Source organism: Oryzias latipes, chromosome 22, assembly GCF_002234675.1.
Source record: "Oryzias latipes chromosome 22, ASM223467v1".
Classification (NCBI taxonomy): domain Eukaryota; kingdom Metazoa; phylum Chordata; class Actinopteri; order Beloniformes; family Adrianichthyidae; genus Oryzias; species Oryzias latipes.
Genome location: NC_019880.2, coordinates 22098351 through 22121218, shown reverse-complemented (window position 1 = coordinate 22121218; position 22868 = coordinate 22098351). Strand labels below are relative to the sequence as shown.

At 41.1% G+C, this 22868-nt stretch overlaps 1 protein-coding gene across 3 annotated transcripts in view; it reads left to right on the top strand.

The window, feature by feature from the left end:
• Window positions 1-21625, top strand: part of slc4a11 (solute carrier family 4 member 11) — a 144791-nt gene extending 123166 nt beyond the window's left edge. For 2 of the 3 annotated variants that reach the window (XM_011490714.3, XM_011490713.3), the window contains 8 exons: window positions 5756-5829; window positions 7098-7326; window positions 7633-7739; window positions 10416-10581; window positions 12218-12391; window positions 15608-15803; window positions 17014-17183; window positions 18956-19058. In XM_011490714.3, the coding sequence (XP_011489016.2) occupies window positions 5756-5829; window positions 7098-7326; window positions 7633-7739; window positions 10416-10581; window positions 12218-12391; window positions 15608-15803; window positions 17014-17183; window positions 18956-19022 (1183 nt within the window). In that variant the 3' untranslated portion in view covers window positions 19023-19058. Of the gene's footprint in view, window positions 1-5755; window positions 5830-7097; window positions 7327-7632; window positions 7740-10415; window positions 10582-12217; window positions 12392-15607; window positions 15804-17013; window positions 17184-18955 lie in introns of all 3 variants that reach the window. The other variant, XM_011490712.3, reaches the window with a different exon arrangement.
• The last annotated feature ends 1243 nt before the right edge of the window (window positions 21626-22868 follow it).

Here is a 22868-nt window from a genome sequence, read left to right as displayed (position 1 = left end):
GGATGATTGAGGAGCAGGCTGCAGCATGAGGAAAAGACTTAAGCATGTAAGAGGAAATGACATCCTACAGTTGACCAGTTCATTTTATATCTGTAAAGAATATTCAAGAAGCATTTAGACATGTTCAGCTATATGCGTGTGAAACTTGGTGTGGATATTTGAAGCATAAGTAATTTTAAAACACACTTGTTTGGAGTCCAGACGGAAAAAGCACAGGTTTTGGGATGAATCAGGATTTTTTTAAAATCATCTGTTTCACCTGGACTTCTGAAAAAAATATGGAAGGCAGCAAACACAGATCCCTACATTTAAAAAAATAAATGGTGTTGATATATGATGATTAAGTTATGAAAAAAAATAGGTGTTTGTAGTTTTGCCTAAAAAGACGTTTTCGGACCTTTTTGGATGTAATGCTCTCTAAGATGTCACCTGTAACTTCAATCATTCTGAATTTTTTTAGGAAGCAGTAGCACATAAATGCCTATGAAAGTTGAATTCCTGGTGCTGATAACCTAAACAGAATTTATGCTAAAAATCTTTGTTCAGTCCAAAATTTCATTAAAAAAATCAAGTGATGAAGTTTCTCGTAGACCCTATAGTGTTACATATCAAAGCTGGAGGTTATTAAAGGCATCTAATTCTGAAATCTCAGCTTCCTGAGACAAACGGCTGATTTATAATAAATTTCTATTATTTGGGTGCACATAATCGACCACTTCCTGTTACGCAGGCACCGTCAGGTGTACACCCATGAAACTTTACATGATGAGAGAGGACCCTTCTGAGTATCTCCAGTTTTAATTTCATGCACATCGGACAAAGCAAAGAGAAAATACAGGGCAGAATGTGCCCAATGCAATAACTAGGTGGCGCTATAGAGCTCGTCCAAGATTGTCATATCCATGGGTTCAGAATAGAAGCTTCTTCATATCCATTGAATTTCAGTGAGATTGGACAAGGAATGTGCACGTGAGAGCAACTTTTGTGTGCATAGCGAGATGCCCAACTTTGCAGCTCTGTCACGACCACACCCCCGCATTGAAAGTTATGGTTTTTTGTCAGAGTAAACTTCAATGGCTTTTCAACAGGTGGACGTCATTTTCAGGTGTGTCGGCTCATCCTACTCGGAGTAGTGATGCTCCAAGTAAAACATGTCATTTCCTCTTGCCAGCAGGTAACGCTACACTTTTTCCAGATTTTTTCACTGCAGATGTGTTCAGAGTCAGACTACAATCATGCACATCAATTTTGGATCAGATTGGATTATGCATGGCTGAGTAATGGCCATTTTTCTTTTCATGGCGTGTTTTCGAAACGACCTCCAATTTTGACGCGCCGCCATGGTCACAAACATCCATAAAAACTTAAAAGCTTTGCAATTTAACATCGGACATGTGTCTAGTTTACAAAACCAAAGTTTGGAGTCATTACTCTCAAATCTCTAGGAGGAGTTCGTTCTAGAGCGAGGCCTGCAAATGACCAAAATACAGCAAAAATGACATATTGTCATCAAAATATCAGACTTCCTGTGCGACTGACAGCTTGGTCCCAAGAGACTTTTTTGTAGGTTTCTATCCGATGAACATGCCCTGTTAAAATCAGGTTTGTACTATAAAGCATATGGAGGTGCTCGCGAAAACAAATTTTGCAGGTGGCGCTATCGAGCCATTTTTGTTTACCTATGCCGTTCTCCTAGAAAATATGAAATTTTTCGCGACTCCTGATGTGTATACAAAATTTGGTGAGTTTTGGGGTATGTTAAAGGCCTCAAAAAGGCGACGGAAAAGTCGGAAGAATAATAATAATAATAATAATAATAATAATAAACCTAACAGATACAATAGGGTCCTTGCACTCCGTGCTCGGGCCCTAATAATAAACCTAACAGATACAATAGGGTCCTTGCACTCCGTGCTCGGGCCCTAATAAACCTAACAGATACAATAGGGTCCTTGCACTCCGTGCTCGGGCCCTAATAAACCTAACAGATACAATAGGGTCCTTGCACTCCGTGCTCGGGCCCTAATAAACCTAACAGATACAATAGGGTCCTTGCACTCCGTGCTCGGGCCCTAATAATAATAAACCTAACAGATACAATAGGGTCCTTGCACTCCGTGCTCGGGCCCTAATAATAATAAACCTAACAGATACAATAGGGTCCTTGCACTCCGTGCTCGGGCCCTAATAATGGTATTTGTAGTTTTTCTGTTTAATTTAATGTGTCCAGCATGTACACTTCCTTTTGTTTTCTTGTGTTACCCTCTGACATTTGTTTTGTAAAAATGTTCCCAGTGGTGTTTCAATTATAAATATGAGTTTTTTAACCAAAATCCCACAACCTAAATGTTTTAAAAAGCTATATTTCACATCTTTATCTAAATTCTCCCCTACATGGCTCCATGGCTCCTCAGCCATTGGTGCTGAGCTCAGTAGCCCCGCCCTTGATCCCGCCTTTCTGCAAGCTGTGAAGAGCATGACACGAGGGGGGGGGGGCACAAACGACGACTGACAGTCTCTATTCTCCAAAGTTTCTCTTTAGCGATAAAGAAACGGGGAAAAGTGACCTAATTTTGGTTTCCAAATCGACACTATTTAAACGAAGTGTGGAATGACAAATTAAATGTGTGTATCAGGCCCTGCTATTCAATAAAAGGACACACCAAAAAGAACTCTGATAAGAACATTAAAATGTGTTGAATTACATTAAAATTTAGGCCACATTGCAGCGGCGCTGGCTGAAGCTCATAAACTGATTTGATGCTAGCACATGCAGATTGTTGGATTACCTTCCACAGCAAATAAAATGAAACGCCAGAAAGAAAGTAAACATTTGCACGTCATTTTCCAAATGTGTGCAGCCAGCGCTGAACTTTTTTCTTGCCCGCAGGGACCCAGAGGAAGGATCAAGTTTAAGATTACGGGTTCAGGTTAAACTGCGTTCAGACTGAACACGATTCACGCGACAGAGGCGGGCAGTTTCTATGTTAACTCAATGGTACAGACGCGATCTGAGGACCACCGGTTTTATTCATGTTTCTAGTTTTACCCTCTCTGGGTAATGGGGGACGGCAAGCCTTCCAACTCGGTCAGAGAGAGAGAAATAAATGCTAAATTGAAATGATATTTTATTACACTTGTTCTCTGTCATAATTAAAATGCCACACCTACATGTCAACAACTAAAAAAAGATGATTTTCATCTTAGGAGGACTACAATTAGTAATCTTACTAATCTTCCTCTACTATGAGTAAACTGCAGTCATGCATGCAGAAGTATTCTGCTTAATTTAATTCGGGACAGAAAGTTGATCAAAAGGTTTTCTATTCCATCTAATATGGTATTTTGGTTTACACTATTGTGTATTGTGTCGAACTGGCGTGTCTTACGCTTTAGTCATGGTGGATACGGGCTGAAAATGGTCACACCTGTACGGGCTCACAGGTGGAAATGAGCAAATGTTTATCCACATTTTTCTCTACGGGCAAATTCCATGCCACAGGTTGTAGTGAACACTTGCACGACGAATAAGGGTAAGTGATAGGGGTGTGTATTGGCAAGGGTCTGGCGATATGATACATATCACATGCTTGTCTCACGATATGTATCACGATACAGCTCAACTGTCACTCGTTCTCATCTGGAGCCCGCTACAAAGCACCACAATCCACAGTTCTATATGGTACTGGCAGCAATGTGGCGCAGAGTTCCAGTTCAGTACACATCCCAAGAAAAAGCTACGTCGTACACTTCTCATAACAACAAAAACTGCGAGGCTGACTGAACACTTAGCATGTAACACAAGCTGATTCTCGTGAGATCTCGTTTTTTCTGTGCAGTGTAGAGCTGCTCAAAGAGGCTAGCGGTTTAAGTGGAAAGCGCTGAAGGACGCTGAAGGACGCTCATAAAGAATTGACTATCGCCTTGACAGCATTTTAATTCAATACAAATGAAATATTCCAATACATCGCTAAATCAATTATCCCTACACCCCTAGTAAGTAAGGGTGATGTAGATGAAATGTTGATTTTCCTTTGTTTTTTACCCCCTAAATCCCGTGGACGGCACAAGAAGCCTGTTAACGTTGTTCGCGTGATCCGTGCGTGCTCCTCGCTGCAGTCTGACTGTAATGAGGAAATTCAACAGAGTGTAGTTTTTGTGGACGTCCCACAGGCGTCCTACAGGCACTATAACCTGCACCCCCTGTGTGTGCATGAGTAAATAGTATGTTCCATTGTAATGACGTCCCTTGAGGTGGCTGTACGAGCATCAATGCAACTGCAAGACATTTTTAAATCAATCACAGTTGTTATTTCCCAATTAAATGTTTAAGGAAATCGGAACTGTAGTACATTCTCCTGCAGGTTTGGTTTTTGTTCTGCTTATTACAGCTGGTCAGAAACGTGCTGGAAGGCAAACTGTGATCCCAGAGACGTTCAATATTTCTTAGCATGTCTGTGAGGAATACAATCTTCTAGGAAATGAACATACCGAAAGCAGTTTCCCTTGAGTAAACCAGTAAAGGAGTCGCTATGGTCACAATGGACACTCTCAAGCCTTGTAATTAAGAGACCATCAAAGTAGCTTTTATTTATGGCTAAAACTAGTTGTAGTCTTTAACAAATAAATATCATTGTCATCTATATTGTGGCTTTTCAAGATCAACTCTGTTTTTTTTTTTTTTAACGAGTGCACTGATGTGAAAAGTGTTTGTCTTGTCAGTCACCAGTTCTGCAAGTTGTTCCCTTCGAAAGCTGAGTTTGGTCTGTGATGATCCGCATAGAAACACTTCAACTCTAAGAGATGGAATGTAAACAAAGGAATCCAAGAAATTGTTTGTTTTTCTAATAAATTTGTTTGTAAAATGATGCAGACAATAAGGAATTATTTCCTACAAACAGTAATAATTTCGCTGCTCACAGACCAAGCTCTTCTATCCTCCACTGGTTACCTGTAATAATATCTAACCAGTTTGAACTGGTTGTCAGTATATAAGACACCTGTCCACACCCTTAAACCGTCAGACTGTAACCTCTCCACTAAGACTAGGACCAAAGAGCTGTCTGAGGACACCAGGGACCAGGAAGAAACACAAGATCACTGATAATTTTCCTCCACCTGGGGCTCCATGAAAGATCTCACCTGTTGGGATACAAATAACCCAGAGAACGGTGAGAAAGCAGCCCAAAACTACACGGAGGAACTGTTCAATGGCCCCTAAGAGAGCTGGAACCACAGTCATAAAGGTCCCTACAGTGACACACAACGTCATCATGGGTTCAAATCCTGCAGAGCTACCCCTGCTTAAACCAGCACATGTCCAGGCCCATCTGAAGTTCTCCAAAGACCATCTGGAGGATCCAGAGGACAACTGGGAGAAGGTCATAGGACTAGACGAGATCAAATTGAAAGTCTTTGGTAGAAATGCCACTTTGAATGTGTTTGGTCGTTTTTTTCCAACAAGCTTACATCACAAAGTGTTTGGGTGAACGCTTGTTATTGACCAAAGCCTTATTTTCTGCACCAATATTAAAACAAATTCCCTAAAAATCAAGCTGTGGGATTCTTTAGTTTATATTCTGCCTCCCATGGCTGAAGTGTTTCTATGAAGAACATTAAAAACCAAACTCAGCTTTTAAAGTCGGGCAACTCTCAGAATCTGTGATCGACAAAAGTATTTTTTGTATATATACTGTGTATCTTTTGACACTTGTTTACAGATCTAACAGCAAACCTTTCTGCTCGGTGTTCCTAGGTCGACAGAGGAAGTCATTGCTCTGTTTATATCCATTGCATTTGTGGTCGATGCTGTAAAAGGAACTGTCAAAAGTAAGTTCAGATGGAGGGTTATCCCCTGCCCTCTCTGGTTTGTGTCAGTCTCATGCTGCCTTCACTGCCACATGTTTGACGTGAATGCCAAGAAAATCCTTTTACACTGCTGTCAAAGCGTCACCGTCAAGCATCCAGTTTCACTTTCATTAGACAGACCCAACTCTTCAAAAAGTAATCAGTAATCTCTACTGAACTCTGCGACAGACTGGCGTCCTGTCCATGGTGTCCCTTGCCTTCGCCCATCAGTGGCCGGGATAGGCCCCGGCAGCCCTGTGACCCCGAAAGGGACAAAACGGAAGAAGATGAATGAATGAATAAAATCTCTACTAAAAACTTTTGTATTATTTAGATAAACCTCCTCTTACTACTGGGTTTGTTAAAATAAGAAATCCTAGAATTCATATCATCTCTACAACTAAGAGTTTAACAATTGTAACAAGAAGGAGCTGCATTTCCAGAAGAAAACGCAGGGTTGAATGCTATACTGCTGAATGAAAATGAAACTTACAGGAGAATAATTGGAATAAAAAATAAATAAATAGAGAAGTGATCAAAGTTTACCATAAGTAAAGTAAAAACAGTACAAAAACAAAAAAGATATTTTTGTGAAAAATGCCAGAGCCGAGTATCGAACCATCAAGCTTCTGCACCAAGGATTCCCCGTGTATTTCAATGGAGGCAAGAATCCTGGAAATCCTGGAATTTCTGGAAAAGTTCAGGGATTTGAAGGACCAAAAGTCAAAGCTGGAAAAAACCTGAAAGAGCTGAACATCTGAATAGTTGAATGGTTAGAATAGCTGAAACATTGAAGAAGGAGTTAAGCGGCAAAACAATGATAGAATGAAGAAAGAGAAACAGGAAAACAATGGTTGAATGATTTATAGCATTCAACCACTTAAAGTTACTCACTGATATTTTCCTTATTTCTTAGCTGTTTTTCAGGGATTTAAGTAGTTTTAAAAGACACATTTGGATAATGTTTAGGATTATTAAAGTTAGTCAATTGTGTTAAAGATATAATTTATTCTTTTTTATAAAATGCTTATTTTGCATGTAGTCAGAGCAGCAGTAGTGGTTGAAAGACGTAATCAATTGATGTCAAATTTGATTGAAAATAAGGGTTTCTTTTTTTTAAATTGAGCTGGACTGCAGCACAGAGTCGTGCACCAAGCCAGATTTAAGATTATAAATGCCTTTTGTCATTGTGATGAGAACATGCTAGGTGTGCATTTACAGTAACAGGAATAACGTGGATGTAATTTCAGTCTTTCAAAGGTACTACAACGCCCCCACATCAACCAACAGAAGCTTAGAGGACTTTCGTCAAGGCGGGGAGTTGCTGGAGGGAAACAGGAGCGAGGTGGCAGCCAGGTTGATGCTCAACGCACTGCCAGAGACCATCATCCAGTGCTCCCGGGAGAGGCCCGTCCTCTGCCTGCTGCTGATGCTTGGGACATTATGGATGGGATACACCCTCTACCAGTTCAAGAGGAGGTATGGAAGACTCTAACATGTTTAGATAAAGGAAGCACTAAGAACAGCCCTGAGGCTGAATGTTTTCAGGTGACTTTTCTGCCAAAGCCTCAGTTCCAGCAGTGATTTAATAAGCATTAATACTTTACTTCTGATTACTCTCAGTAATCAAATCAACCTCAAAGCTCAATTTATTTGTGTAGGAGGAAGGCGGAGTGAGGTACTTTAGCAGTGTCAGGACTGCAGTTGTCCTTGTCTTGTCCACAGTAATCGTATTCCTCTAACAATTGTCTCCCTCTCTGTGTGTCCGCCGCCGCCGCCTCGTAGCCCGTTCCTGCACGCCAAAGTGAGAGAGGTGCTGTCGGACTGCGCCTTGCCCATTTCTGTGCTCTTGTTCTCTTTCATCGGATCCTACATCTTCAGTGACATTGAGCGTTAGTACCACTTCCATTTTTATTCCACTTTATGCGTTTTTATTCATGATGTATCCCACTAATCTACATGTCTTTATATGCAATTTACATTTTTCAAAAGTTAAAACTTGAAGAAATCCTTTGAATTTATTGCTAAAACCATCTATAAAATCGAGCCATCTTTACTCTGAAGCAAAAACGTCTGCAAAGTCAATAAAAGGCTTTTGAAACATTGGAAGTCTTTTTTCAGACAGGTCAGGCTACTGCAACTGTGTGTTACGTCTTTTTATACCCATTTATAGTCATGCTCCACCAATATCTGAGCAAAACATGAAGAACAAAATCTGAATAAACCACAGGACGTCTGCAACAAAATCCATGTGGACACATGGGATCAAAGAGGAGTTGTTTTGGCCTCCCTGCCCGACACCGTGTCTGGCAAAAAGCAAAAGCAACAATTCAGCAGAGACTCCCCAGCTGCCAACTGTCAAATGTGGGAGAAGGGGAGAAAAAAAGTGGTGATTTGGTTTTTCAGGTAGAGGACCATGAACCTCCATGTGTGGAAAACTGTTATTGAAGGAAACACAAGTTCACCTGTCCAGCAGTAAGATGGATCCGGACTGTATCATCTACTAAACCAATCAGCAGAAGGGCAGCAGCAAACCTGATTGGTCAGAGTAACAGAACAAAACTTTAAAAAAAGTCCAGAGCAGCTGAAATCATCCAGAACATCGAGGTGGAGCAACAGAATGGGGACGAGTGGACCAAAACCCACACAAATATGGCCCTGATAATGATAGAGGGTTTAGCAAAGTACTGTTTAACATAAACAAAAGTCATTATTTTAATCTTTTGCCACTGAATTTATTTAAAAAGTTAAACAATAAAAGTTGTTTTTTTATATATTCATAAAGCAAAAAAGATTTGAGGCCGTTGACAATAGACATCAGCTCAGTGTTCAAATAACCAATTTTTAAAAACTGTGATGTCATTGAATGTGACGTTTCAACCTAAATATTGTTTGTGGAGACCAGTGACAGAAAGCTGAAGTTTCTCCATCCTTTTCTCACAATTTCCTGATTGGAAAACATTCCCACATTTCCTTGTCACAAATCAGTTGATCAAAAGGCAGTGTCTCACATCTGTTACGTAGATTTTGCGCTCATTGCGCAGGTGAAAATTGGTCATACATGAACACATATGGACAAAGTGAGATAAGTTGTGGTCTTTAGATGAAATTTTCACCAATAAATCAGGAACGAACCACGTTAAAACCACAGAAGAAATACGAATAAACCACTCAAAAAACAGGTAAACCTGCGCTTCATTGAATGCCTTCACTTTGACATTCAGGGCACTGAGCCGAAATCGCGTCAGCACCATGGTCAGCGCCCGCCGCTGGCCCTCGCAATGCTGTGTTTTGGGTAAACAGTTGGATTCCCCGGGTTCACATCAGTGCTAGGCACCGGATACCCCATCAGGCCCCGGCGCGCATCCAGAGTTGGATCTGCGCCCGGCGTACCTGGCCGCCTTTTGTACAGCGCCAGTCCCCGGCCCACGTGAGACGTGGCCCCCCGTAAGGATGAGCCGGACAGGGGGAATGGGAAACCCCTATTCAGTATAGACTTCTGGCGGGGGTAAAAGATTGGCTTATTTATATACCCATCACACAATCTTGCATGATGTATGATCATTGCGCTCTTAATATGAAATTCATTGATATGTGCGCCGTAAACGAGATGTGAAAGTTATACATCAGTGGTTCATTCATGAAAAGTTTGTTGGACATATGTGGAACGCTCGTGGAAAGAGACACATTTGCATATGCATCTTTCAAAAATCACTCACAATTGCGTAAGATTCACACAATAATCACGTATGAACCACGTTATGGTCAACCGACCAAACAAGACAAATGCACGAAACTCTCATGGACTACGTATATCACGCATGTATCACAAAAAAATTGAAGTTTCATACTTGAAAAATGTGCAAATTGTACGGAGTAGCTGTCTGATACCGCCTTGAGGCGTGTTGGTAATTAATGTAGTTCATCGTCCTCCGAAACTTGCCTCTTCATCTCTAACATTGTGTTCTTCTAACCCTTCTTAAAGGGAAGCAAAAATCTGAAACGGTTTTTGTTCAGAATTGGCTTTTTAATACAGTGATTTTCCACTAACGCGGTGCCTTCATTGTTTTATGAGCCTCAATCAATGCACAGGCAATTTTCCGTTTTAATGCTGTATTGTTTTGCATCATTTTGAGCCTCCATCCGACGTTGCCAAGGCAGCAGCTGTTCTCCAAGGGACCGCACAGGGATGAGTTCCAGCCTCAAGTGTATTTAAATTTAAGTGTCTGGCCAATTTTCTATTCCTTAACCTCTAGAGACAATAATTCATGGCATAATAGATCCATTATGGTATTGTCATTTCCTTAATTCAACCAACTGCATCTAATTCAGAAGCGTTTGACAGAATACAGCTCTAAATTAGGCAGGAGGTTTAGTGTTTAAGGGGAGAGAGTCGTATGTATGATGATGATGAAATCATGATGATGTTTTTTGCAAAAAAGAAGAAATTGTAGTAAATCAATTAAAAGTGTTGTAATTGTTCTGAAGGGTTGGCGGAGGCCGTGGTACCGCCATTAAACCTTTTCATCATTAAAAACTGAGAGTCTTCTTCTTCTGCCTCTCATCAGTTCCGGTGTTTAAAGTCCACAACCGGCCCATCTTCAACGTGGCTCCATTTGAGCGTCTGTCAGCCATGAATGTGGTCAGCGCCATGGGACTCGGCTTCCTCCTGGCACTCCTCATCTTCATCGACCAGAACATTGTGGTCTCACTGACCAATGCCCCAGAGAACAGGTAGAGCTCATATGGAAGCCTAATGATAATTTTGTAAAAGCATCCAAAAGGATCTATCCTGGATTTTTCTGAACACATCTGAAAAAAGCCTTAACATCACAATGTCTCTTTAGAACTAGGGCTTTTATTTTTGACATTTCTCTTCTAAATTCAAACCAACGAAAAAAGAAAGAAATACTTTCCTTTCACTTTTCTTGCAATTTATTAGATGCGCTTGTCATTGACAAAACACACCAGCGTTAGCTGAAATAAAAGAGGGTTTTTACACATTCAGCTAAGAATCTTTGGAGGGATTTTGTGGCATTATTCTAACACTCACTGTTTTCAGTGTAACATTTTGTGTGCTCAATCAATTGGTTTTCATTTGAAACACAAAAATGCACCTGAAACTGAAAAATACATGCAATCGAAACAACTGAAAACTGTAAAACATCAAAACAACTTTCAACCTTCATGTCCATGCCTGTTATTGACTGGTTATTGACGTGGCCCGCGGTGTCCTGCTCTGTTTCGGGCGAAGAAGATAGAAAATGTCCCTCGTGTGAACATTTGGTTTGCATGTGTTTTTGAGTTTTTAAGTGCAAAATCATTTTTACCTTTAACGTCTTACACTCAAAACAGTGAATATTGCACTTGGAATAATGGCACAAAAATCCCTGCATACGAATCCTAGTATTGGAATAACAGTAACATGCAGCCAAATGCTTCCAAAATGATGTTTCGATCGAGCAGAAGAGCAAACACACTTCACAGGAGCTGGAACTTAGCGGTCGTCAGGTATTTTTACTCACCTGTAAACTCGTTTGTCCGTGTGGGGATAAACATTTTATAATGAGCACATTGTCCAGTATCGAGAATCTCAGTCTGGTGCAGTTCGGCTTTGTTCTGTGGACTCATCAGTTTTTTTATCCAACTAATCGCCAGAGCTGCTAATGAACACACACACACATGCTATAATAGTAAAAACTTAAAGAAACAACTAAACTGAAGACATGGTACACACCATGACATAAAGAGGTTTTAAATCTAAAACTTACTTACAAAAGCTTCTTTTCCAATAAAACTGTCTTCAACTTAGGGAGACTTGTTATTTTTCCTCTGAAGCTCCTGTCCACTTTGATTCATAGCACTCTGTTGTTATACTGTGTTAGACTCATGGGCGCGATGTTTGGCTGGTGATCCTCCATGCTTACATTTGTGAAGAGGTCCTCTTCTTCATGCTCCAGTCTGCCCTCACACAGCACATCTGCAGTTTGTAGGTACACTTTCCCAAAACACACACAAGCTAGCTTGCACAATGCTATGAAGCCGCACAACGGCAGTCTACCATCACTTGTTGCAAAGACAACACATAATCTGCAGCTTTTTAAAGGTCATTTCAAAGTTCATCCTGGTCTTTCTGCATTAAATTTTAAAAAGTGTTTGTTTAAAGGAGCTCTAGCAGATCCAGTATTTGTGTTTGGGTTCCGCTTTCATTCCTTTTAGACTTTCTATTCCTGTGTGCAGAATGTTCCATTGTGTTTGTGTGCACATGGGGGGAATGTTCTTTGTTTATTCTTTATTCTATCTGTGATTCTGTGTATTGTGGCTCATTGTGTTTCAGGCTCTTAAGCTGTCTAAAACATGTGCTCCTCAGGTTGCTTAAAGGTACTGCGTATCACTGGGACCTGATGCTCTCTGGGCTCATTAACATACTGATGTCGGTCCTTGGGTTACCCTGGATGCATGCTGCCTTTCCTCACTCCACCCTTCATGTGCGGCAGTTGGCTTTTGTGGAGCAGCGCGTGGAGGGCGGCCACCTCTATGAGACGTGAGTTACTGTCTACCCCAACCGTGTCCCGCCAAGCAGGTGCTGGGTCGAACCACTCACTGAGTCCTATAGCCTAGACATGCTATGTTCAATCTGAACCCGATGATTATGCAACAGAAATATTTATAAAAGATGTGACGGTTCATGAAAACTGTGAGTTGAAGTCTGTGTAGTAGGATTGTTAATGTTTTCAAATGTCAAAGTTTCACCTGAGGGTCCAGTTTTATATAAAAAACAAGTGAAAGGACACCAAAGATTCGATTAGTTATAGTAAATCCTTCAAATCCTTTGGTTTTTTTAAGAGCAGCAAGGCAAGGCAAGTTTATTTGTATAGCACAATTCGTACACAAAGTAATTCAAGGTGCTTCACAAAACAGAAAAATGCATTAAAATCACAATACATCATAAAAATAATCAACGTATAATTTACTTTAACCCTTGTGCTATCCTAGGCACTTTAACATTGGGAGTTGGGTCATCTAGACCCACTAGACAGTGCTCTGAACCTTTTTTCTTCAATGATTTGTGATCTTCACTGGTGTCCATGGATTACATGAAATCTTTCCACCTTTATCCACCTTTGTCATGGTAGGGAGAACACGTCAATGTAAGGGTGGGGTCATCTAAGATAGCACAAGGGTTAAAAGAAAAGAAAATATTTGAAAATTGATTTAAAAATAAAGGAAGGAAAGGAAAGAAAAGTGCAGATACGACCTTTCAGTCATATACACGGCTAAACAGAAATGTTTTAAGTTTAGATTTGAACAACGCTCATTTTTGATTAAATAAACCACAACATCTTCAGCATAAAAATGAAACTCGTTCAAATGATCAGAAATAGTTATTTATAGTACAGTTAATCATTGAAAAGGGCTCCTAAAGACTGGTGCTGGACCTTAATGAGTTTGAAAACCAGGTGTCACTGTGTTTACGCGCTTCAGTCTGTCTTTGTTTAAATATAGCAGTTAAGCACGGGAGACTGCATTGACAGTCTTTAGAAAGATACAAATTCTAGCTGCACGAGAGGAATTAGAATGTTTATTAATTATTTAAAATATAAAAATATAGTATTTATTAAGAATTTAAGTTTATTTGTTCTATCATGTAATAACAGAATCTAAGAAGGACTCTAGGCCGAATCTGAATTCTTCCCCTGCCCCCGCAGGCTTCTCTTAACCCCTCCTTTAAACGGAGAGTTACCGAAAAATGGCGTCTTCTAATCCGGATGTCACTCCCACTGGATGACATCATCAATAGTCGCCGGTCATCCACGTTAGCGCTCGGAGAATGCTTAACGGCATCGGTTTTATTACTTGAAAACATCATACTAAAACAACAAGTCATTACTTACACCTAAATGTAAACTTCTGTGCTTCAGAGCACAGACCACAACACGGATTACCCTCGCGACCTTTCCAACACCCCTACCCCTCCAAATGCCCCTACCTTGGAGGGATAGAAAGAAGCCAAAGGGGTAGGGGAAGAACTCGGATTTAGCCAAAGTCTTTAAAAAAGAGGACTCATTAGAAGTGTAGAGAAAAGACAGAGAATTTCACGCAGAGAACAGACCATCATACTGTTGCAGCAGAGAAAAAAAACTGTCATGACCTGGATCTCTGCATTATTAGCCTCAAACTGTAATCTAGTCTTTCTTTTGGGGATTGAACCTATAACTCTTTAGTTATCGTCTAAATTCAAATGAATCGATTAAATGTATGTATCGCCCAGCCCTTACACACACTGCTTCCATGTAGTGATGAGGGTTAAACGTTTAACAGTAGCTCCTCCCACACGCATCAGGAGCGTCAAGTTCAGTGTATTTCAACCAATGTGCCGCGAGATGGTCAGGTGTGCCGTGGGAAATTACCCTCATTAACTGATCTAAAAACATTTTCCATCTCCAGGATATCAGCTCTGTGTTCATCCAAACAGGCCCTGATAAAACACTGAGGAGTTAGGAATATGAAAGATCTTAAATTATTTTTTCTTTGTGTTTATTTGATTCTATTAAAGACATTTTGATATGAATGACGGTACAGCGATTTAGCCGTAGCTTCAGCTGTTTTCGGAAAAGTCCCGCCCCCTTAACTGTCTCCACCAATCATTCTTGGATTCTTAATCACACGTCATCAGTCCGACCAATTAGAAGTGGTTAAAGTCTTCACTAACACTTCTGCTCACAAAGTCTCTCAGTTCTAACAAAAATACCAACTAAAGCTCGTCTTTAGCGGTGTAACACTTTACAGAATCTGGTGTCAGATCATGGAAAAAGTGAACAAAACAATGAAGCTCAGAGACGAGAGTCTGTCTGGCATTCGGCGGCTGTTTGCACTACATCGCCCAGGATGCATTGGGTTAAAGTGGCAGCGTCTCAGCGCACAATGAGTCTTACTTGTTGAACGTCTTGAAACAACAACGAACACACATCAAACAGCTTTTAAATCTTCTAACTTAACTTTTATTACATCTTTTTGAAAAAACAGCTGCAGCTTCCAGCTTTTTCTGCCACAATTATCACAAAAATACATGTGAGACTGCAGAGGGGCTGTAGATCAATACAGACCATGAGTTTCTCTTTTTATTTTTTATTTTGGATGCTGGTGTGCCGCGGGATTTTTGTCAAGGTTAAAGTGTGCCGTGGGTCAAAATAGGTTGGAAAACACTGGTCTAGTTCATGAACACATGTCTGAACTAGAAGGAACTGCATGTCCAGAGAAAAATGCAGGGCTGAATGCTGTATTGCTGAATGAAAATGAGCTTCTGCACCAAGGATCCCCCAAGTATTTCAATGGAGGCAAAAATCCATATAATCCTGGAATATCTGGAAAAGTTCAAGGATTTGAAGGACCAAAAGTCAAAGCTGGAAAAAGCTGAGAGAGCTGAACATTGTAATAGTTGAATGGTTTAAATAGCTGAAACATTGTAGAAGGAGATAAGTGGCAAAAAACGGCGGAAGATACTAGAACAAAGAAAGAGAAACAGGAAAACGATGGGTTGAACGCTTTATAGCATTTATCCAACAAGCGCTGAGCTTTGAATTCTACGCCTGTCACAGTAGAGGCATCCAACGCGGATTCGACGTGCCAATAATGTTTGGTTAAAAAACGCAGCATCAGACTGTTAACTGTGACACAGTTCAAGCATATCTGACACGTCTCAGAACATGTATGTTGTCTCTTGTCTTTATCTGTTTTGCTGTTGCGTGCTTCTCCTCAGCATCGTACAGGTGAAGGAAACCCGCCTGACATCTCTGGCTGCAAACATCTTCATCGGCGTGTCCCTGCTGCTGCTTCCCGTCCCACTGCAATGGATCCCCAAGCCAGTGCTGTACGGCCTTTTCCTCTACATCGCTCTCACCTCCATCGACGGAAACCAGATGTGTGATCGCATGGCTCTCCTCCTGAAGGAGCAGGTGAGGAGCGTGAGCTGACGTGAGGGTTTCCATGTGTGCGTCCCCGCAGGACGGAGCCCATCAAGCAGGCGCCTGAGTAACTCCACACTCGCAAATTGAAATGTTTGTTTCAATCTCTTCTTGTTTGTGGGTGTGATTCTAAAAATCGGGGCGCAGTTCTAACAGCAAATTAGCTGATGATAAATTTAAATATAAGAAATGTCTCATTCATCAGGTAGTTTTTCTCAGAGAGGAACCAAAAGGAATTTCATTTCTGCTGTTTTTATATCAGGAGTGTCTGATTTAACCTTTCTTCTGTCACAGCAACAAAAACAAAAACACGATGGCGCCTCCAAATGGTAGAAAGTGGAAATAGTTGCCCTCTGAAACCCATGTTGGGTTTTTATGTAGTTTAACCCTTGTGCTATCCTTGGCACTTTACCATTGGGAGTTGGGTCATCTAGACCCACTAGACAGTGCTCTGAACCTTTTTTCTTCAATGATTTGTGATCTTCACTGGTGTCCATGGATTACATGAAATCTTTCCACCTTTATCCACCTTTGTCATGGTAGGGAGAATATGTCAATGTAAGGGTGGGGTCATCTAAGATAGCACAAGGGATAATGGAAGAGCCTTATATAACTAACACACGTTGGAACATCTGGATGTTTCTTTCAGTTTGGTTAAAAACGGCAAAGTTCATCCAAGTTAATATTCTGTAGTTACTGATTGTTTAGTATGACTGTGTGAACCCATGAGAAATTAAAAATACAGAGGTTCTGACTCTGATATAGGGAGTAATCAATAACTCATATGTAACCCAATATGGCCAGCTGTGTTTAGCTAAGGAGAAGCAGTTACGTCGCAAGTTTGGAGTAGTTTGGAAAGCCGGTGGTTAACACAGTAGTTTACTCACTAGTAAGCTGAAGAATGTGAGTATTAAACCAGATAACACTAAGTTAGGTATTAGCAATCCGGCTAATAGCAAACAGGCAAACAACGATCAAACACGCGTTGGAGTTTGCAGGTCTAATCGATCGGCCCTTGCTGTTCTGCATTTGAATGACGGGTTCTGAAACCCAGAGTGCTTCTCTTAGAGGTGTGTGGGCCGCTTCCTATAATCAGTTATTTCAGACTTCAGGAGACTTGGGGACAGTGAGGAAAAGGAGCCAGAGGGGGGGATTGTACTTTAATCTGTCTTGATCCTCTCTCTCTCTCTCCCCCCCGCAGACATCCTACCCTCCAACCCACTACATCCGCAAAGTACCCCAGAGGAAGATCCACTACTTCACCTTCCTTCAGATGATGCAGCTCCTGGTGCTGTGCACGTTTGGCATGTACCCCATACCGTACATGAAAATGATCTTCCCTCTGGTCATGATATTCCTAATCCCAATCAGGTATGACCGTGGTCACTTCATCAGAGAAAATCCTTTTCTGAAACCAGGGGGACATTCAGGAGACATTAGCAGCATCTATCCAATCAGTGCAAAGAAGACTTTTAATTACAGTCAAGTTGTGCTTGTTTGCATTTTGCAAAGCCATAAATCTTTCTAGACATCACTGTCTTTCGATAAAATTGCTGATAGGGCTTAAAATGAGAGTAATTAGGTTGCAACAAATTTCTACCGAACGTGACAGAAAAAAGAGTAGACACAGATTGTTTTGCCACACCTCCAGATGTTTTGTCTTTTTCCACATGCAACCTCTGGCTGGTGCTTTTCACTCCGTGTTTGCTCACTTTCCCTCTTGAGTTTCATTGTTTCACATCTGCGGCCGTGTTTGTTTTAATCTCCTGCGCTTCATCTGACACCGTTTTCCTGTTGGGGCGGCAGCCCTCGTGCCGAGGCTAATGAGTGTCACGAAGCCGCCATCCTGAAAGACGTTCAGCCTCAGAGTTTTGACATTTTATTAATGATAATAATAATAAACTTTATTTGTATGGCACCTTTCAAGATAAAAATCACAAAGTGCTTCACAGTAAAGCACAGAATATAAAAAATAATTAAGAAAAAGTCATTTTAAAAAGAAAGGTTTTTAGCTGCTTTTTAAAAGAAAACACTGAGTCTGCAGATCTGAGGCTGAGAGGAAGGGAGTTCCAGGGATGGAGCCACTGCTACAAAGGCTCTGTCACCTTTAGACTTTAGCCGGGTTGAACTAGCAGACCCTGGTCACAGGATCTCAGGGACCTGCTGGGAGTGTACGGCTGCACAAGGTCTTTTATATAGACCGCGGCTTGGATATTAGTTCCGTCCAGCAAGGGAATGCTGGGCAATGGTCCCAATCTGTTCTGCAGACATTCAGTAAACCACGACAACAGCTTTTGATGTGGGACATCCATGAGTTTGTTCATTTCTTTTTCCTCCCGTGTAGGTATTGCTGTACTGCTGGTTAACAGAGACACCTGGGCTGATGGGAGATTATTGAGCTTTTGGAAGACTTGAAGTTGGCAGAGTTCGTGTGTTTGGTGGGGCAGGGACAGTCAGTTTACAAAAGCAAAACAAAAGGCTTCATAGTTCAATCCTTTTCTTTTAAATATGTGCGTCTGTCCATCCGTCCGTCCGTGCTGCAGGCGTGGCAGGCGGTGGTAGGAGGAAGCTGGTAAACAAAGCGTTCTGAGGGAAGCTGATGGAGGTGTGTTCTGATGTGTCCCGGCAGCACAGATTTGTGTGCTTAATTCGTGTCAGAGCTGTTCTGTTGCATTCGGACCACAACCACAAGGTCAGCACATCTGGTCCGTGGCTGGCCTACATAACATTTGCTGGGAGCCAACAAAAGTCCAGATTATCTCCAGGCGTGTTCATCTAGACAGAAAAGGCTCCTTCTGACGCATCAAGCTCAATCATGGTAGAAACGTATTAATCAGTTCGATTGTTAAAACCACATCATTTCATAGGGAAACTGTTTAACCCAATGAAAGCAAACATTCAGACCAAATAATAGAAAGTTGCTGAACACACCTGAAAAGAGGGAAGGCTGTTTCCACCAGCACGAGTAGAAAAGATAAGGCATCACTAGGTTTGCTATCCACAATTTCAGCTCTGGTTTTCCCTCTTCCACCTGCTAAAGCTAAAGATGTTGGTGTGCGGATGTGCTGATTTACCATGTTCCCTGTGAAGAATGGAGGAAATAACCTGAACTGATGTCTCTCTGATTCCCTTTCTGTGCTCAGGAACAACGTGCTTCCTCATATCATTGAGGCCAAATACTTGGACATAATGGATGCCCAGCACATGTAGCAAAAGATGGACTCACTCCTTGGATCCTCCCCAAAAGATGTCTGGATTAAAAAAAAAAAAGAAAGAAGAGAAGAGAACAAAGACATATTTTTGATGCAAAACTATAAGGCGGAAAAAAGAAAAAGTACTGTTTGGATTTTTTTTAAAGTACATTCTTTCAGGTGAAGCACTGGAAATGTGTGTGTGTGGGGGGGGGGGCCGTGGTATCTACTTTCCAGCCGGCAGCATCTCTCAGTGGAAACCTTCAACGACCAAAAGGAGCGTCCAGAAGTGTGTGTTTCTGCCTCCGTTTGACCCTGTGGGGTGCTTCGGCGCCATTTACCTCTGTGTTCTCCTCTCACTCTCTAACCTTTTATGGTCACACTTTACAATCTCCTCACTGCAGTGTGTTTCTATCTGTGGGAAAGTACTCACCGATGCTTTGGAAAGGATGCTGCTTGTGTACAGAGTGTTGTTCAAAGAGGGACGTAACGACAAAAGGCAGGAAAGACCACGGTCGTACGATGACACTTTGCACTCTCGTTGTGTTGTTACACAGTCATAGGAGTATGTTTTGCATACGCACACAGTGTTTTTAAGTACTTTGAAGCACTCTGGGGTGGGTCCGTTAAAAGCACTGCATTTTGGCTGCTGTAAAGTGAGCCTGGAACCTTTTGTACATCCGTCACTGTGCAGTGTGTGAACAATCTTTCTCCCCTTTGCACCTTTTAGCTGCCCTTTTTTCTATGAAGGACATGTCTGATGGCACATCACTGGTCCAACAAACGCCACTGTACAAGAGCAGAGTGGTCCGTCTGTGCGTCGCAGCGCTGACCTGTCCTCCACCCGGCCAGAAAACGGCTTTACAGACCGAATAATTACTGAGATTAGTCAATAAAAAGCACGTTTGACGGGTATTTGTCAAATTTAGGATGACAGCTTAAAACCAAAAACATAGATGTTTTAAGGAATATATTTGAATATATATATAAAGACAATATCAGAATATATTATTGGTCAAACTAAAATGAAATATTTATTTATGATAATGATAGTTTATCTTTATTAAATAATATCACTGTGTGTTTACCCCGTTCCTAGGGACAGAAAGTGTCACTTTATGTCGGATCCTTTACATTCCAGCGTCTCCTCCACAGTTTGTCTTGCATATCGCTTTTCTACAGTGTTTGCGTGTCAAAGTCTTGGTCGTCTCACGTCAACATTGTTCACACGTCAGGTTAAAGGTGAAAAGAAATGCTGAAAAACTCTTTTTTTTTAAAGAAAAGAACGTTTCTGTTTATGAACAATAACTCCAAGATTTAAAGAAAAAAAAAGAGAAAACAACAGGCTCTTATTTCTATATAAATGTTTTGATTAGATTTGTGCTTGCAAATGTTGTCATGTTATAATGCAGCAGTACGGAGACATTTCTCTAGTTATCTATGGTTCAAAAGGAAGAAAAAAAGAAGAATTCAAAGCCCTGGTTTGCTTTCCAGCATGTCTCCTTGGGGTTTTTTGATACAAGCCGACATGCATCCTACCAGAGAAAAGCAAGGTAGCAAGTCCAACAGCAGCTTCTCACGGAAAACAAATGCAACACTGAATATTCAGCAATACTGTGCATGAAACCGAACCTGGAAGGGTGAGACTTGGGTTTCCCGCCGCTGAAGCAATGACTGGCTCGCTGCATTTTTAAGGCAGCAACTTTTCAGTCCATCCTTGTGGGAGTGAAAAAAAAACTGTTCTGCTGATTCAATTATTTTACAGTTGATCCTGTCAAAGAGGTGTTCACAGTTTTACGACAGCGTCACCGCGTTCTCGCTATTCGAATGGCAGCTCCCTCGTGCAGCTCTCTTCAACTTTGTCCTACAGATGTGAGAAAGATGTCCAATTTAGGGAGATGCCTCATGCTGAGATAGTGAGGCATGAAAGGGAAGCTTGGCAGCATTTGCATAATCCTTGGACTAAGCCTTAAAACATCACTGGTGGAGGAAGAAAGAGATGGTGAGGAATAAAGTAATATGGACATTTTGCAATGCAGATTTCCTTTTTATCCAATCTCCATTATAATCCATGGCAACATTTCAGTTCCTTACTTTGGGCTGAGAGCAGAAGTTCACTGATCCTTCCTCTTATGTGACAGTACTGTTGTTGTTCCTTGATATTTTTACTGTTCTGATCATTCTGGAATAGCAGCAAACTTCTGTCAGAGAGTTAGATTTTTTGGATTTAGAAAGAAACTATTCTGTGAAATACCTGCTCCTCGCCTTTTCCTGATTCAATTTGTTAAAAAAGAAACTTGCGTACAGTGGTGTTTTGTTTCGTTTGTTTCTTTTCCTGATTTCATATAACCTACTTTTTCTAATTATGAATGTATGAAGTGTGGATTTTTATATAGCATATAATTTCGGTGTCAAACAGAACCTGTAATTTTGTCAAAAAGATCGGCTATATTTGTAAGCTGTAATATGTAAAAAAACGAGAAAAAAAGGTTATCAAGCAGAATGTGTTGGTTTACTATAGTACATATAAATATATATATAAATATATATATATACTCTTCACTAAAAAATGAGAATCTATCTCAAGCTGTTTGCCAAATAAAAGTAGTAGTGACATAAAAAGGCTTGTTCTTCTTGTGTGTAAACAGTTTTAATTTATGTTTGCTTTGACTGACCTCCTGTTCTAACGGCTTTTAGTCAACGAGGGTTTTGGCTTCCAACGCATGAAGCACCTTAATGAGGACAAAATGTTGCCGGGTGTGTTAGCCGGGGGCGGAGCTGGCAGTACAGACCCTTCCTGGAAGTGGTGGTTCCTCACTTTGTGATGTCACAATGTGAGGACCCACTCGTTTTGTTGGATTGGGAGGGGCTTTTAGAGGAAATCCACTTTGATGTTGTTTTTAGTGAGGCATGAACATTATAATACACTTAAAACCTAAAAAAAGTGGATTTTGCATGATATAGACCCTTTGAAAGGTTTTGTCTTTGTTTCCCAAATATTTTGTTTATATCATTGACATTTTTAATCCAAATTGTGCTGAAGAAACTTTTAGTCCTGTTAAATGTTTATAAAGGCATCATAGCTGATATGCTGATCTTCCTCTGTCCCCACAGTTGTCTGGCACTGTACTGACAGATATTTACCATTATTTAACACCCCTAATTCCTTCACTTCAAAACTGTTTTTCCTAAGACCCATAGTGGATTTCATTCCAAGCTCATGTTAGAATGCACGTCTCTTCCATTATGGTGGTGTTCTGGTATCTGTCCCAGGCAGCGGCAGGTAGGACAGTGGACCATATTGATCCGTCGCATCAGCATCAGAGTGGTTGGTCCTCAACTCTCTGCTGGGTTCTGTGGGTCAAGTCTCCCATAATGATGCAAGCCAAAACAGTGCAGGAATTTGACATCCTCCTCATTTCACTGGAGTTTTTAACCCTTGTGCTATCCAGATGACCCCACTCCCAACGTTAACGTGCCTTGAATAGCACAAGGGATACGCTCATTTACATTCAACATTTTCACTATTTAACCCTTGTGCTATCTTAGATGACCCCACCCTTACATTGACGTGTTCTCCCTACCATGACAAAGGTGGATAAAGGTGGAAAGATTTCATGTAATCCATGGGATTTGAACCAGCGCCTTCATGCCGTGAGGTGAGCGCTGTGAGTAATCATTGCTCCACCGCGCAGCCCACACTTGTGCTATCCCATGGTGTCAAGATGACCATTGACGTGTCATTTCTACCATGACAAAGGTGGATAAAGGTGGAAAGATTTCATGTAATCCAGGGACACCAGTGAAGATCACAGATCATTGAAGAAAAAAGGTTCAGAGCACTGTCTAGTGGGTCTAGATGACC